Source organism: Citrus clementina, unplaced genomic scaffold (assembly GCF_000493195.1).
Source record: "Citrus clementina cultivar Clemenules unplaced genomic scaffold, Citrus_clementina_v1.0 scaffold_3, whole genome shotgun sequence".
Classification (NCBI taxonomy): Eukaryota; Viridiplantae; Streptophyta; class Magnoliopsida; order Sapindales; family Rutaceae; genus Citrus; species Citrus x clementina.
In genome coordinates this window covers 9,687,525-9,704,812 of record NW_006262339.1, presented here as the reverse complement: position 1 = coordinate 9,704,812, position 17,288 = coordinate 9,687,525, and the positions used below count along the sequence as shown (strand labels likewise).

General features: G+C 34.0%; 1 protein-coding gene across 3 annotated transcripts; it reads left to right on the top strand.

Annotated features, from left to right (window-relative positions):
- Positions 1 to 913: 913 nt before the first annotated feature.
- Positions 914 to 16,435, top strand: LOC18047515 (DENN domain and WD repeat-containing protein SCD1). Of its 3 annotated transcripts, XM_006440881.2 has the most exons (31): positions 917 to 1,313; positions 1,408 to 1,501; positions 1,583 to 1,784; positions 1,913 to 2,054; positions 2,149 to 2,249; positions 3,970 to 4,033; positions 4,202 to 4,315; positions 5,473 to 5,687; positions 6,102 to 6,156; positions 6,359 to 6,442; positions 6,744 to 6,939; positions 7,036 to 7,162; positions 7,267 to 7,327; positions 7,410 to 7,454; positions 7,675 to 7,750; positions 7,853 to 7,926; positions 8,023 to 8,073; positions 8,221 to 8,378; positions 8,869 to 8,916; positions 9,576 to 9,633; positions 9,757 to 9,840; positions 12,147 to 12,396; positions 12,488 to 12,684; positions 13,075 to 13,139; positions 13,262 to 13,385; positions 14,424 to 14,605; positions 14,693 to 14,764; positions 14,863 to 15,023; positions 15,169 to 15,210; positions 15,636 to 15,844; positions 16,049 to 16,435. In XM_006440881.2, the coding sequence occupies exons 1-31, from the start codon at positions 1,140 to 1,142 to the stop codon at positions 16,142 to 16,144; spliced, it is 3,621 nt and encodes a 1,206-aa protein (XP_006440944.1). In that variant the 5' UTR covers positions 917 to 1,139; the 3' UTR covers positions 16,145 to 16,435. The 3 variants fall into 3 exon arrangements, with proteins under 3 accessions (XP_024043568.1, XP_006440944.1, XP_024043567.1); XM_024187799.1 differs by lacking the exon at positions 3,970 to 4,033 and having other exon boundaries at positions 4,231 to 4,315; XM_024187800.1 differs by lacking the exons at positions 14,424 to 14,605; positions 14,693 to 14,764; positions 14,863 to 15,023; ... (1 more) ...; positions 15,636 to 15,844; positions 16,049 to 16,435 and having other exon boundaries at positions 914 to 1,313; positions 13,306 to 13,387.
- Positions 16,436 to 17,288: the final 853 nt, after the last annotated feature.

The window sequence follows — 17,288 nt, the reverse complement described above, 5'->3', positions numbered from 1 at the left end:
TTTAGAGAAAACGAGAAGAGAGACTCGTGCTTTGCTTATACATTTTCCTACTTTAAGAAATGATTAATGCTAGAGTAATAGGAAAAAAAAATTTAAAGTTTTAATGCAAATTTTTAGTTGTTCAATTTAATAATAAATATATAAAAATTGGTGTCAAAATTTACAGTAAAAATTTGGATTATCATTGATTCAATATTTAAAAAAATTGTGAAATAGTAAAAAAGCCAATGGGTGTAAGAAAGTATTAAGGTGTAAATCTTAAGTTCAGTTACATTTTTGTTACCATGGCTAGTTTGGATGCTAACGTCCTTTGTTGACGTGGAAGGCGAAACATAATTTTACACAAAAAAAAAGAAGATAAAATGTTGGCTCCACTGGCAATGGAGTCCCCTTAAGTAGCTTGACTGAGTTTGCTCTTCAGTTCGAATCGCAGGGAAGTCGTCTTTGTTGGGAGAACTTGTGCCTCCCGATTCGAGCGGAAACTTCTAATCTGGGTTGTGGTACGGGCTTAAAAGTGCCTCCCACAGTTGGGACTCTTCCCAGGATACCTCGTGGTTAAAACCAAAAAAAAAAAAAAGATAAAATTATATATATTTTAAATTTGAATAGCCATATCAAACTATGTGTAATTTTCTTGATATTTTATTATTTTAACAAAATTAATATTTTATCGCTCAAAGAAATGTTTGAAACAATAATGAAATAAGATGCAAAGTTTTAAAAAGATAAAATGTAAAAAACTAATAATTATTACATGTATTTGTTATCTTGTAAATTCTAAAATAGTCCAATTCCAACATAATCATCCTAAAAAACTTTTAAATTAAAAAAAAATAATTATCGTATAACTCATCAGATTTGGCCGTCAAAAATAATAATAATAATTATCTGCAATCATATTACAAAGCCAAATGAAAGAGATTTTTCTTCTTTTGTTCTTTTTCTAGTTTAGAAAAAGAGAAAACTTGTCAGTAATTCATTTTGAATTTTTGATCTCCTGCTCGTCGTTGCCACTTACAGGAGACAAAGCGAGTGACTCCCTTGGATTCCCAAAATAGAGGCACAATGCAAATCAGATCGCAGCACTTCATTTTCTGAAACCCAAAAAACAAAAAAAAAGCAGATCTGAAAAAGTAAAAATGGCACGAGTCTTCGAATACTTCGTCGTCTGCGGAATTGGCCCCGAAATTCGAACGTTAGATGGAAGCAAAGGCTATCACGGCCCCGAATATTACTACTTGTCTTCTGTCCTCGACCAATTCCCTCCCCTTAATCACTCCCTTTACCCTCATCCGCCACCTCAGCTCTCCACGGTAAGTGTTTCTCTTATTTTTTTTTTTCTGTTTTTCACAAAACATCAAAAACGTTTTTCAAAAACTCTTTCTTGTTTTTCTCCGTTCCCCCCAGTGTGTTCTTCCCGCTGGCGTCCAGTTCTATTCTTCAGGTTTCGATTCCGACGACCCCAGTACATTCCCCCGGACCTATCCGATCGTTTTAACTGGTATTTTGACATTTATTGGATGTTTGTGCAAATTTTGTGATTTTCAGGGGGTGCTCATGAGATTTTATTTATTCTGTGCAGAGGGTGATGGTTCGAAGATTTATGTTAGTTGCATATCGTTTAGAGATCCTGTGAGTGAAGATATTGCTGAAGCTTATCGTATACCTGCGAATTCGTTTGCTGACAAATGTATCTGCCTTGTTTCTCGCTCGCCTAGTTTTCGTGTTCTTAGGAATGTACTCGAAGAGATTTATTCGCTTTGTTTTTTGTCTGATGGAAGTAGGTGAGTTTTGGGTTTTGGTAAAATTTGTATGTGTGTTTGATTGATTGATGAAATGTGGGAATCGAATGAATAGTGTTGTTTTTATTTTAGTTATGTTGTAATATTTCTCAGCTTTGGAACAATTTCAGCACGCCGTTGTGGGATGTTATTTCGCATTTGGTGTCAAATGTACCTTTGCCGACTCCTGGAAAGAATCGAGTGCTGTTTGCTATCGAGAATTGCTTACTATCCGTGGAGACTCCACCAAAGGAGGGGCTGCCTCATGCTGATGTATTGCCTTTTGCCTTTTGCTCCTTGTTGATAGATAATTGGTTTACCTGACTGTAGAACATGTTGTATGATGGTTTTATTTTGTTGAATGCAGATATCATTTCAGCCACTTGTGCAGTTGTTGGATGTTGACAATTTGATTACACTTTTTACCGCTGTTTTGCTTGAAAGGAGGATTTTGCTTCGATCAAACAAGTATGTCTCTGTCCGGCTATTGCATTTTCCTTTTCTTGTACTAAGTAATGATTATCAATCTGACGTGGTTTTCACATGTTTGCATCTGTAATCCTTTTCATTGATTGTCACACAATGATTATGAGTTTAGATCTTTTGTGTATGGTCTTGCTCATTTCATCATTTTCTCTCATTTTATAAGTGGTATGCGCTGACTTAGTTGCGTGTTCAGCTATTTACAAACTATTAACTATCAATATACAGGCCTCTCTTCTTCATGAGAGCTTTATGGGTCTAACATCTATATGAGAAAAAAGAGGAACTCCTTGGATTACTCTACTAGGGGTGGGACACAGTACATTGGTGTGTATGAATCTTTAAATGACTCATTTTGGGCATATTTTATCATGATGAAAATGCCTTCCGAAAAATACAGAGAAAGTGTTTATTAACTCGATAATTTTGAACCCTGGTACTAAATGTTTGCCCCTCATGTTCTAACTAGGTTGTCATTCCTTTATTTGATTTTCTTTTTTCCTTTTTATTTTTAGCAGGATGATAGTTTGATGACTGCATGGTAAGTTAATTGGTTCTTAGGTCTTGATGGAGGTCACTGCTTGAGTGAATTACTATTGTTTGGCTTATGTCACTATGTGCAACCATTTTTGAATTAGTGCTTCTCTATAAAGCAGTTGCGTCCTCAGGTAGAGTTTGATTGTAGGTTTGGAGAAAATGGTTGTGTGAAGTTTTGGTGACCAGTGATGTGATTTGTAATAATTTTTAATATCAACATAGTTTAGTGACTCTGAAAAAGAGATATTTTTCTAGGATTTTAGAAATTATTTTTTTATTTATTTGAGTCAAGGTTTTATTAGGAGCATAAGCAATATCTAATCTTCCTTAAATAGTTTTCTTATTTATTTGATTAGCATTCTTTTTAGCAGGTAAATTTCTTTTGATTTTGTTTTCCAGTTTATTTAGGGTTCAGCCACTATACATCAGCCTTGTTTTTCAATTTTTAGGCTGGCTAGATGGTAGTGATGATTATGGAATAAAGTTTGCAATGTTTTCACTTTATTTCTTTTGAATTTTTTAGGAGACTTGATTTTATTGATGATTATTTGAATAAAGTTTATGATGCTTCCTCCCTATTTCTTCTGAATTTCTCCACTTTCTTCTGGTTTCTCCCCCTTATTTCTTCAATTATTTCATCCCCTTTCTTACTCAGTTATTTTACTGGATGCATCCTACATCAGTTAGATCCTTTGTTGACTTGTTATACACCATTGGGCACATTTATTGTCAAAAGATCATAATCTTTTCTGTAAATATGAAAAAAGGCAAAGCTTGATGTATCTTTTTAATCGGCCAACTTAATATCTGCTGCATATGTGATTTTAAACTCAAATCAACTTGTTTAGAGGATGCATATGTCAGTGGTTTATATTTCACCTTGTGCAAAGTCCCAGTTATGTTCCTACCCAGATTTGCAGCACATTGATAATATCTGTTATATGAATTTATCCAATAACCCTTTATGCACGACTCATGAGGGCAATGTTCTTGGAGCCGTTGAACATTGATCAATAACTTTTGACTTTCTTTTGCACCAATTATTTTGTCTAAGTTGTATGTTGCTTTTGCATTTAGGTTGACCATTTATATTATGATCAATTAGATTTTTATCTTCCTATCAATGTGAGGTCCTTTGTATTTATTGCACTTGTTTTGTCTTTACTAGGTATTCCCTTCTTACTCTAGTGTCAGAGGCAATATGCCATTTAATTTATCCATTCCGGTGGCAGGTTAGTATTTAATATTTGAAATCACTGCCTTTATATTTGATGAGGATTATGTTTTCATGCTGCACGTCTTCGTATTAATATGCTAGGCCTAGCATTGTTTATTGATGCCTATGTATGACTTATCCCGTAGACTCACATCTAATCTTTGTATGTTTTTCTGTGCTGAAGCATGTCTACATTCCATTACTATTTTTCAGTGGAGTAGATTATATTGATGCTCCTACGCCATATATGATGGGTCTCCATTCCGGTGTTGATACATCTAACCTTGCCATGGATGGTGTAAGTAATTTGTATGAATTTTATTGTTTAATTTGCATTTTCATCGCCATACTACCCTTCTCTTTGTAATTGCAAAGTGCTTCCTTAGTCTTCTGTTATTTCTATTGCTAATTGTCACTGCAGATCGGCAGTATTTCCTCTTTCACCCTTTGAATCTTGGACAATTACACAGGATACATCGTATGACTTTGGTTCTACTTCTGCTTGCATTGATGGCTCAGAATTATCAGTCTAAGCTGTTTAATCTATCTGGAATTAGTTATATACATGTTATTGTTAGATCATGTTCATTGTCGTTGTTTCTTTCTTATTTTTATTATTCTAGAATCGTGGATTTCAGATAGAATTTTCTTTAAGATATTTATCTTGCTGTACTACTGTGGAGGCAGATGAGGGATGAGGACTGTGATGTTTATTTATCTTTGACATGTTATACCCATTATAGGCCCTAACTGATGCTTTCATGTGTAAAAAATCGTGGTTTCGCTACTTGATTTTTGATAATAAAGTTTTAACTGTCCAAGTTTTTGAAGCAAAGAGCTATTCCAGTTGCCAGCATTTCATCTATATCACTTTATCAGTTATTTAAAAATAACTCAACTGATTGATGGGTGGAGCTATCTATATACCATAATAAGTGATCAATGGTCAAATCAAAATGGCAAACTTAATCTACCTAGACATAATCTGCTCCTTCAGATGTACACTTGTGCCCAAGAATTAATGTAGCCAAACTTCAGACTCTTGGAAATGCTGGAAAATCTAGAGGCACTTATACATTTTAGATAGTCTCATCTTTGTCTTTAGATTCCTCATTCTTTTTCATTCAGCTTTATTGAGATGCAGTTTTGAGTTAATTTTGTTGGTACTTCGCAACCCCCCCCCCCCCCAAAAAAAAGGCCGAAGTTTTTAGTTTGTGGACCTATGGTTCACTTTTGTAATATTTATTCCCTTCTAATTTTCTATAAAAGTTTCCATTTCCTATAAAAAAAAAGAAAATTACCTTTAAATTACCCGATCTTCACATTAACATAAAATGTATATTTGGTCGAACTGATTTGTTGGACACTGTCTTTGCTTCTTGTTAGGCTAATTTTGTGCCTCTCCCATCAATTAATAATACTGACTCACTTATTCCTCCTATTTTTCTGTTATAGGTAGTTGTTGTGGACCTTGAGTATAATCGAATTTGTACTACGGAGGAGATACCCCCAATTCCAGAGCCAGAATTAAGTTCTTTGCGTGGTGACATTTTAAAGTTATTGTACCCCAATGTTGTGGGGATTGATCGGATGAATGCAGGTGGCTCATCTGAGCATTATTCTAAAGTTTGCAGTAAGCCATGGGGAGAGGAGCATGACCTTCAACTCAGGTGATTATTAGGTGCAAAGTAAAATGTTTCTGGAGCAGACATTGCTTTGTTATATCCAATTTTATTAATTTATTTTTTAGAGAAAGATAGGGTTGTGCAAAATCCAAATTGATTTTTTAGTGCCCTACCTTCCCTGGAATTTGAATCTGGTCAGCCAAATGAAGTTGCTTGAAATGACCGGCTCCTGGGGAGTAGTGGCGCTTTCTTAGATCTAATTGTTTTAAAATTAAATGCATTAGAATAAACTGTTTAAAATGTTTCTCATATTCTTTTCTGTTTTTGCTCTTTAAATTTATGTTGTCTATGCAGTATTTTCTTTTTTTTATTATGTCATGGCAGATAATTCGGTTATGTGAAGAATTATAGTCAATTGAATGATGCGTATTTTAAATTGTTTTTAATGTTTGTATGCAGGTTTATTTTTCTCAAGTTTTTAGCATCAATTTTAGGTGGCTACCGCAACTTCATAGTATGAAACTTTTATCTTATGTCTTCCTTGTATAAATTTGGCTTTTATGTCTTGTTTATATAATCTTCCTGGTATTATTTTGGTCTAAAATATTATTTTGTCAGGAAAAGTACTGCCTTTTTGTATTCAACAGAAGTGCTCTTACACAAGTTTTTGTACGTTAATCTTCTTAGCAATACTTGGTCACAATAATGTTTGTTAGGAAAACACCGGCACTCAGGTTTTCAACGCTCAAGCATTTTTGAAGAAGCGTTCTCGGTCAACCAACCAGCCACCTGATCCTATGGTAACGTATCTCATCACAATCAGTTATTATGTTTTTATTATCCATCAACCTTAAACCCACTTTTCTTTTTTGGGATTGGCGATACCTTTTTGGTTTTGGTAAATTTCTGGGCATCTATCACTCCTTTTTACCTCATTTCTTTCACTTTTTTGTTATGAGTACTTGCATTTTGTATGGCTGGTCCAATACTCACTTTTCTGATTAAAAATATTTTTTCCTTCTTTTTTCTTTTTCATTATTCTCCAGTGAAATTTAATATCTCTGTACAATGATTGATTGCTCATTTATTTCTTGTTTGCAGATAACACAGTTTTTGGATTCTCAAGGATTCTTGGATTATCTGGAGAGAGGCCTTGGTTCTGACGAAAATAATAGTAATCTGCTTGATAAATTGCAAGATGCTATTGGAAGGGGTCAAAATCCTACGTCAATTCTTCCGTCATCTTCAGCAGAGCCTGAGGTTATAACCATATCAGATCCTGATATTGGAACATCAGGTAAAAATTAGGCCATCTTTTGGTTGGATTTCAATTTCATCCGTTCAAAGCCAACGTGTACAATAATCACACATTTTTTTTTTGTGGCTTCTCCAGGATCGGGGGCCAAATATACTTATGATAGATTTCCTTCCAATGTAAGAACGGAAGAGCAGGAAGAAAAGAGGAGGCAAATTCTTGCCTCAGCAAGTGGATCTTTTGAATACTCAGGAAAGCTTAATAGGTATATTTTTATGCTTGAACAGTACAGATATATATGTCCCTTTTCATTCCATTGCTATGTCCTTAACTATTTTCCTCTTAATTTTTTCTAAATTTCTTTGCAAGTCCACCTTCTATGCTTGTGAGTAAGGACTCCAAAGATAGTCTTAGTCCAATTGAGAGAGCTGTAAGTTTTTTACTCCATCATTGCAAGTGCTGTGATTAAAGGTTAAAATTGCCCTGAATTGATATTTATCACTGTCTTACAGGCTGAAAGGGACCGCATGGTTTTGGACATCAAAGTTAAGCTTCAGGTAAACTTTTTTGTTTCCATTTTTGAAATAAATTCTCTCCTTTTTGCTTTATGTGGTAACATTCAGCATCACCATATCACATGGTGATGCTGGAATCCACTTCTATATATAATTTGAGTTAGGCAACTGCATGGTAGTGCTGAAATTATTATATGTGGATCATTGTCATTATCAGTCATACTTTGTGTTTTTAAGTATTGTTGGTCACTTTGTTAAACAGGGTTTGTGGCTTCGCCTTCTGAAACTAGGAGCTACTGATGATCCACTTTCATCATTTGAATATGGCACAATTCTTGGTATGCTTTGTAAAAACTCAATTTCTTTGCTGTTTCTGAGGGGAACTTCTTATGATTTAGATATCTTTATAAATTAACAAATACTATTGATTCCCTTTACAGCTTTGATTGAGTCTGATGCGGAAGGGATTGGTGGAAGTGGGTTTGTTGAATGTATCAGAGAACACATACATTCAGTATGTTTAGAAATTAATATTATTTCACTGATTTAAATTGATTTAAAGTTTTTAGTGAACAGTATGAAGCCACTAACTGTATATATCCCCTGTCAGGGATGGCACTGTCAGTTGACTGAGGAACAGTTTATTGCTGTGAAAGAATTGGTAATCTAATTCCCTTGTGATGTTTATGCATGATTTTTCTCATTGGCTTGTTTTCTCTTGCCCTTTGACACTTCTTTTGGAATGCCATGGTTCATGTTGTGTTGATTATTTGTCCTCTCTTTCCCCTTGTCAATGTTACTCATTCAGCTCAAAACGGCAATCAGTCGTGCAACTTCTCGAAATGATGTGTCAACTATTAGAGATGCCCTTGAAGTTTCTGCTGAGATGTTTAAGAAAGATGCTAATAATGTTTCAGATTACGTACAGCGCCATTTAATTTCCCTCTCTATCTGGGAGGAGCTACGGTATGTGTCACTAATCGTTATCTAAGGAATTTCATGAACTATTGTGATTTCATTTTCATCCTTTTCATGCTACCTATCACTGGACACTTGGATATTTTGGCTCTGTTATAATTGAAATGCTATGTGACAGTTCCCTTCTCATAAAATTGTTGCTTTCAAGTTCTCTTGGTTTTGTTGCAAAAAAGAAGGGGGTGGGGGTTGGGGAAAAGTTCTGTTGGTTGAGGATTGTTTTCACTTCTATTAAGAAGAAGAGAAATTTTCATGTATCTTGTTCCAATGAGTTTGCCTTGGACAGAAGTTCAGTATGTAGCTTTATTTTAACAACTCTTATTTTATTTCTAAATAAGAGTTGGTGGGTGTAATGAATGATTGTTGATGTAGTTCTGAATAATTGAAGTTTATTTTTGATTCAAGAACGGGTAATTCCATTGGTGACCCATTAATGGTACAAAGTTGGATTTTCTTTAACATCTACTATGATTTGTTGCAGGTTTTGGGAGGGGTACTTTGACTATTTAATGGATCGGTTTTCAAGCAAGTAAGAAGCATACTTTTTAAGTCCTATCATGCGTGTGTTAAATTCAAGTTACAGTTATTCACATAATAGTCTATTGAGCATATCAAGGGGTGATTTAGATATGGTCACAAGCTTGAGCATTTTTCATGAAGTTGCCATGCTGTTACCTTGGCCATGCGATGTTATATTGGAAAGATTTAATGCCAACCAGAGCAGAATTCCAGAAACCATGTGTAAAATTCTGTTGAATGAAATGTCAGTCTCACTGATCATGTTCTGTCCTGGTCATATTCTGTGAAATCTTGCTAGTACCATCCTTATAATAACCAAAGCTGAGTGCTGGTGCAAAAATATTTTGCTGATAATTTAGGGTGCATAAAGATGATAAATTTTGGAAAAGAAATACTTTATAAAGTTTTGGTATTGATTGTGGGTGCCAACTAATTGAGTTTGGGATTTGAACCTGCTTACATGGGTTGGGAGGAGATTGAGTTGCCGTTAGGCTAAATTAAAAGAAAAAAAATGTTATTGATTCATCCCTGGCTCTGTCATTTTGTAACTAATACCTTTTTTTCATGAAACCAGTCTAAAAAACACCTGTCAATTGGATATCTTTGATTTGTCCAAAAGTTTGACTTGGGGAGCAAACTCATCTATTCTGCCTCATGTTGTTCTGACAGGTCAGCTAATTACGCCTCTCTGGTTTCAGCACAGTTAATCACAGTGGCATCACATATGGTAGTATTTTTTTCCCCTTTGTATTAAGGTTTCAATTTTACATCATTTTAACCTCCAATCTTCACATGTATGTTCATCTTTACTCTTGAACTTGTTGTTTTCTTATTCTCTGTCATCATGAAGGCTGGGCTGGGACTTCCAGATACTGATACTTGGTACATGATAGAAACAATAGCAGAGAAAAACAATATTGGATACAAGCAGTTTGTAAGTTATTCTGCTGTCATTTAGTGTTCCATTGCGATTTATAATAAACTTATAATGCACAGAGTTTTTCCTTTTTTTTTTTTTTTTTTGCTTGGATCTATGGGTATATGTATTTGGAATTTCCAATGTGATCAGACCCTTAAATTGCTTTGTGCTTTACCATCCGCGTGATGTCATTCGTTCAGTTTTTTCCATATCTCTTATTACTTTAATGATGTGTTTACTTCATAGGAATGAGAATGGACTGGAATGAGAATGAGATTTCAATGTTTACTTGGCAAAAATAAATGGGAATGGGAATGAGAATGTGTTGGAATGCCATTGATGTGTTTACTTGACAAAATAAATAGAAATGAGGAATGGGAATGAGAATCAATTTACCAAAATACTTATAGTATTAATAATTAATAAAAATAATTAATTTATCATTATTTTTTTTTGTTGTTGTTATTATTATTATTATTATTAAATTTTATTAACTTTATTATTTTAGTTATTATTAATTACTGTTAATATTATTTTTATTAATATTATCATTATTATCATTTATTATTATTATTATTAACTTTATTATTTTAGTTACTATTAATTATTGTTAATATTATTTTTATTAATATTATTATTATTAACATTTATTATCATTATTATTATTATTAACTTTATTATTTTATTTGTTATTAATTATTGTTATTACTATTTTTATTAATATTACCATTATTACCATTTATTATTATTAAAATTAAATTTTATTAACTTTATTATTTTAGTTATCATTTATTAATGTTACTATTAATTATTGTTAATATTATTTTTGTTAATATTATTATTATTAACATTTATTATCATTATTATTATTAACTTTATTATTTTATTTCTTATTAATTATTGTTATTACTATTTTTATTAATATTACCATTATTAACATTTATTATTATTAAAATTAAATTTTATTAACTTTATTATTTTAGTTATAATTTATTAATGTTAATAAATGTTAATAATGATAATATTAATAAAAATAGTAATAACAATAATTAATAATAACTAAAATAATAAAGTTAATAAAATTTAATAATAACAACAACAATAAGGATAATATTGTTAATAATGATAAATTAATTATTTTTAATAATTATTATTTTTATCATTATTTTATTGTTAATAATGTTAAATTAATTATTTTTAATAATTATTATTTTTATCATTATTTTATTGTTAATAATGATAATATTAATGAAAATAATAATAATTAATAATAACTAAAATAATAAAGTTAATAAAATTAATAATAATAATAATAATAATAATTATTATTATTATTATTAATGACATTTAAAATAATAAAATTATTTGTGATTTGAACAAGGGTAATTTAGGAAATATGAAAAAATTAGAAGGATAAAAAAGTAAATTTATGTTTCATTCCCATTCCCACATTTTCATTCCCAACACCCCCCCCCCATGGGAATGAGATTCCCATTCCTTATTCCCACATTTTCATTCCCATTCCCAAATTACATTTTGTCAAGTAAACATAGGTTTCATTCCCATTCCGCCATTCTCATTCCCCAAACCCACAAGTAAACACACCATAAATGACCACCACTGGAGGATATCTGCAGAAACCTGAAGTTTGCTAGAAGATGTAGTAGTTTGTTGGAAAAGTTAGAAAAAGAACTAGATCTGTTGTAACTTGCGGAACTGCAATATAACTTAATTGACGTGCAAAAGGAAATAGATTATTATTGTACCAACACTGATATGTTTGCCTATGATGGGAACGAAGAGAAACTTCTTGGTAGAAATTTAATTTCTGCTTCGTATGAATGTAGTTTCTAGTGCTTTCATACATTGTTGAAAATTATCCTCAGGAATTTCTCATAAGCATTTCTATCTTCTAAAACACTTTGTTATTATGCAAGTCTAAGAATAAAGTCTGTGACTGGTGAGAGCAACTTTTTTGTTATGCATTGTGATTCTGTTAGCTGCAGTTATAATGTTTTCAGACTCCTTCACCTTGGAAAGGTTGGATTTCATCAGTCTACATGGAAACAGACTTTTCCTTTCTCTTTTAATTTTTTTCCCTTTATGTTTGTGCTTGTTCACTCTGTAGGAAAGATATAAAATGCTTTGTTGATAGATTTTGTGCATTTGAGGATATGTGTTTGAAAGATTCTTCTAGTGTTTGAATGCAGAATTACTTACAACTTCAGCCTCACATTCAAAAAAATTTTTGTAACTGAAGATCTGCTCTGGTTGTTATATATTTTATTGCTAAAATCTTCTTGTGCTCTGATTTGTTTCAGATTCAACTCAGAGGATTTTTGTCACATATCCAACAACTTCGTATTGGTTATTGGGGATTGTCATCTATAAAGGGCCAGTCAAGTTTGTCTAATGGAATGCCATCTCCGCTTTCGAAAGATGCCACAAATGACGATCAGCAACCTGCTGAGGCTTCTGGTATTGGGAGGAGCTGGGTACAGAGCATGTTTAGCAGGGAAGCAAGCTCAAGATCACACTCTTTTAGTCGTGTCCGTAAATGGACTTCTGATGGTGGGGCTTCTGCTATGTCTTTTATTAATTTTGGATTCCTTCAAACTGTTTTATTTAACTCATCACCTTTCTTGTTGTCTCCTGAGTTTAGCTGCAAATGAGAATGGCACTCCTCGAAAACAAGATTCAACTGCTGGTGGGAAGAAAATTCAATCCAATATTCGCATAATTAGAGGTCATGCCGGTGCCATTACAGCTTTACATTGTGTTACAAAAAGAGAGGTCTGGGATCTAGTGGGTGACCGTGAAGATGCAGGTTTCTTTATCAGTGGGAGCACTGACTGTTTGGTGAGTTACATATCTGGTTGTTTTCTTTTAACAACTTTTTAGCACAAGTGACATGCATTACTTGGATGCATTACTTGGAAACCTGACTGTAATTTCATGCTTAATGGAGCCATTAATGGTAATGTACAGTGGTTGTGACTGCCTTCTCAAGCAAAACTGGAGATCAGTGACTGCGATTTGCTGATAATATATCTTGTTCTTTTTGGTAGAATATAAAATCTATCTGACTGCTGCATCTCAAGAGTAGCATGAATCTTGCAGAAGTTTTGTATTTGATTTGGTTGCTAAATTGAAACTTCTAACCTTGCATGGGTAAATTTTTTAAGATCATTGTATAATTGGTGCATGTTCAAAGGGTCTGATGTTTGATTTTCAAAATTTGCTTTGCAGGTTAAGATCTGGGATCCCAGTCTTCGTGGTTCGGAACTTCGAGCAACCTTGAAAGGACATACAAGGTTTTTACTCATACATTAATTTTCCTTTTTCCTTTTCTATAGTTTTGTGGAAGTAAATGAATGTAAATCACTTTCTTGTAAGTGGCAGTTCTGGTTATATCCACTTTCATCCTTCTATGCAGAACTGTCCGAGCTATAAATTCTGATCGAGGAAAGGTGGTTTCAGGATCAGATGATCAGTCCGTTCTTGTATGGGATAAGCAAACATCTCAGCTTCTAGAAGAGCTGAAGGGCCATGATGCACAGGTTTGCTTAATCGAGCATCATTTCTTAAATTATACACTTGCATTATACCACTAAGGTGTTTGCAGAATTAATAAAATGGAGTATGGAAATGGAATTATGTAATGCACGTTTTGTTAACTGAATTCACACCCCTACGTATATTTAGCTACCAAAATACTTGTGTGTTTCTTCTTGGCGTGCTTCAAAACCCTGAATTGCTGATAATATGAACTGGTTATAGAGTGGGATCAGCAAAGATTGTGACCACGGATGCTTATACCCCTCTGTTTTTAAACTACGATTTCACCTCCCCCCCCCCCCCAACCCCCCATCCAAAAAAAAAAAAGGAACATTACTTTTGTTAGCCAGTGTTCTTATTCTTTATGAATTACGTCCAGTATGCAGTGGTCTAAGACGTAAGAATATATTTGACCAATTATTCATCTGATGATGTAAGTTTTATAGGATAACCAATTTACAAATTGCATAGTAAGGATACCTGGAAGTATTTCTGATGTGTGGATCGGGTCCTGAAGTTTTCAATGAGTAATTGAGTATCTTATTTAAGCTCTGAAAAGGCCCCCTTTCAAAAAAATACAGCTCAGTAAAGGCCAAGAACACACACACACAAAAACACATGTATGAGGGGAAGGTCATTGACAGAGTTGCTAAGGGTGCAGTGGGTCACTGATTGTTTTTCTACTTTCTGAGCAAAAAGATATGTTTAAGATAAATGTCAAGGTTCTATCAGATCATCAGTTAGTACATTTTGTCTCTTTCATTGCCCTTGAATGATTATTAAGTTTTTGCATGCAATCTTTGGATAAGATAAGCTACATGGCAGCTTTTTAATATGCTCTCTTTTCCCACATCAGCCTAGTGAACTTTTTCTTTCAGTTTTCATGTAGACTGGTTTTAGAACTTGTGTACTTTTTCTTTAATAATTGCTTGTGTTTGCCCTATTAAAAGTTCTTGTTTGTTACATTTTCAAATTATTGAAATTTAAATTTTGGTCTATAAATGAAAATATGAGATAATTCCTATCACTTATCACTGTAGGTCAGCTGTGTGCGGATGCTGTCAGGTGAACGTGTCCTTACGGCATCCCATGATGGAACTGTGAAGATGTGGGATGTTCGAACTGACACTTGTGTAGCAACAGTTGGTCGTTGCTCAAGTGCAGTTCTGTGCATGGAGTATGATGACTCCACTGGGATCTTGGCTGCTGGTGGTAGAGATGCGTATGTGTATTGAAACTTACATCTACATAGCTGGGACAAATTTTAAATTAGTATTCCTCAACCTCGGTGAATACTTGTGTTTATCAGGGTTGCAAATATCTGGGACATTCGTGCTGGTCGGCAAATGCACAAGTTTCTTGGGCACACAAAATGGATTCGGTGAGCCAAGGAGGCATCCAATTTTTTTATTTTGTTTCTTTGGTAATTCTATAATCATAGCTCTGAAGCTGCCTTGGTGTTTACATGTCCCATATCAGGTCAATTAGAATGGACAGAGACACTGTGATTACTGGTAGTGATGATTGGACAGCAAGAATGTGGTCTATTTCCAGAGGAACATGTGATGCTGTTCTAGCTTGTCATGCTGGCCCAGTACAATGTGTTGAATATTCCTCATCAGATAGAGGAATAATTACAGGTTGGCACTTAAAAAAACTCGTTCCTTTTGCCAGAATGTAACTTGTTCTCATTGGGTTCTTTAGTCTTTTTACAGATAGAAATCATCTGTAGTGCCAAATGAACATTTATCCAAATAACTCCTTAACTTGATGCCTTTCTTTCAGGTTCGAGTGATGGGCTACTCCGGTTTTGGGAAAATGATGATGGTAAGAGCATCAATTCTTATGAGCACTGGCACTTTGTTATTTTTGTTTCCTGCTCATTTTGTTCAAATTGTTGATGACAATGGGGTTGGGGCATATAAAACATCAGGAAACATCAGGACTCCACCATAATCATTGAGCAACATTAGCTCAGTTAATATAATACCTCAAAAGCAATTGATATCTGCAATTGTTCTGTGTGTGAGCTTCTTTTCGAGACCATCCTTTCTAAAATACCCATCTGTCTGTAATGCTGCACAGGACAAACCTTGTTGAAAATATTAAAAAAGAAAAAGAATTCAACCATCTTGAAGTTGAATCTATACAGTGCACATGATGACATTGTTAATCTGTTAGCTTTCAATGCTCTATTGCCCAATCAAGTAATTTTATAGATTGTTCTAATCATTTATCTGCCATGCAAGCAGGAGGCATAAAGTGTGTGAAGAATGTTACCATTCATTCATCTGCTATATTGTCAATCAACGCTGGGGATCACTGGTTAGGAATTGGAGCAGCTGACAATTCAATGTCTCTATTCCATCGACCTCAAGAGAGACTTGGTGGGTTCTCTGGCACTGGATCCAAAATGTCGGGGTGGCAACTCTACAGAACCCCTCAAAAGACAGTTGCTGTGGTATGCATATAATTGATAATTCCTTTGTGCTTGTATAATTCCTGCTCTTCCCCTACATTTTCCTCCTGATATGTAGAAAAATTTAATCAGTCTGTTAATTGTAACAATATTTGAGATAGCATCATGTTGTGTTGTTAAAGTAGATGGAAAACTGTATAAAAGGCAGTTGTCTCTTAACTTTTTGCTTTTTTCTGGGGTATGCAGGTAAGGTGCATAGCTTCTGATCTCGAAAGAAAAAGGATATGCAGCGGTGGTCGTAATGGACTTCTTCGGCTCTGGGAAGCCACCATCAACATTTAAGTTTTTGTTGCCTTCGTATGTTTGTAGTTAAGAGCTTTTGAATACCATGCGGAACACACTTAGGCAGTGGTGGTAAGCAATTTTTGTATGGTTTTGATATCTTGATGCTCCGGCATGTATGAGTGTAATTTGTATATTTTTCACGCAACCTTAGTGTTTAGTCAATTTCTTGATTCTTTTTAGGAGCTGCCACAATGTACGCAAAGGGTGCTTGTGTATTTCAACAGAACTTAAAAGAAACTTGAGAAATGAGAGGATGTCATTTGATGAGGATCCATCCTGTTTGCTTCATTTAGTTAACTTTCACAGCACTGAATTACATCCTTAATTTGATGCAGGCATGCTTTATCCAAAGTGCCTGAATAAATTCAATGGCAAACATTACAGGTTTTTGATTCAATGACATTTTATCTTTAAAGCGCATGTACTTTCTCGGTCACTGGGGGCGTCATGGTTGTTGCTGCTGGTTCCTGTTCCTCGTTCTGTTTCCCTGCCAACCTATATAGATGCAAAGAGAGAACAAGCGCGGAGAATTTTATTCATTATTTTAAAACTTTCAAGGGTGTTGCTCACAACTTTAGAATGAAATAATAATACAAATCACTTACCAACAGAAGGATCCCAGCCTCTAGATTTAAGCTCCCTGTATTCTTGACATAGAGCACAGTATTCACAAAAGAAGTGAGGGACGCAGTTGGGTTTCGGAGGCTGAGGAAGATCAAACATGTTCCGCTGCCTTGTTCTGCATGTGCATGACATTATCAGTGGCATCCCAATGAAGCAGTTTATTCCATGTAGGTTCATAGAATACCGCGAGTCCCACAGGCTACGTATGTATTATGTATTGTAGTTGATGAAAGGGTAAAGGTTTATTTAGTTCCTATATTTTAAAATTAGTGTCCGTTTAGTTCCTATATTTTTAAAAATGCCTCGAAACATCCCTGCCGTTAAAGTACTAATACCCTTACCGTTATTTTTTATTTCTTTTGGCTTACTTTTACGATATTACTCTTTTATAATAATTTTTTTGTTTGGACATTAATAAAAAGAAAATAATTAAATTACCAATTTAATCCTAGAAAATAAAAAAAATTATATTAATTTTTTTGCAAGCATATTTGAACACTGGTAGTTGTCGTACTAT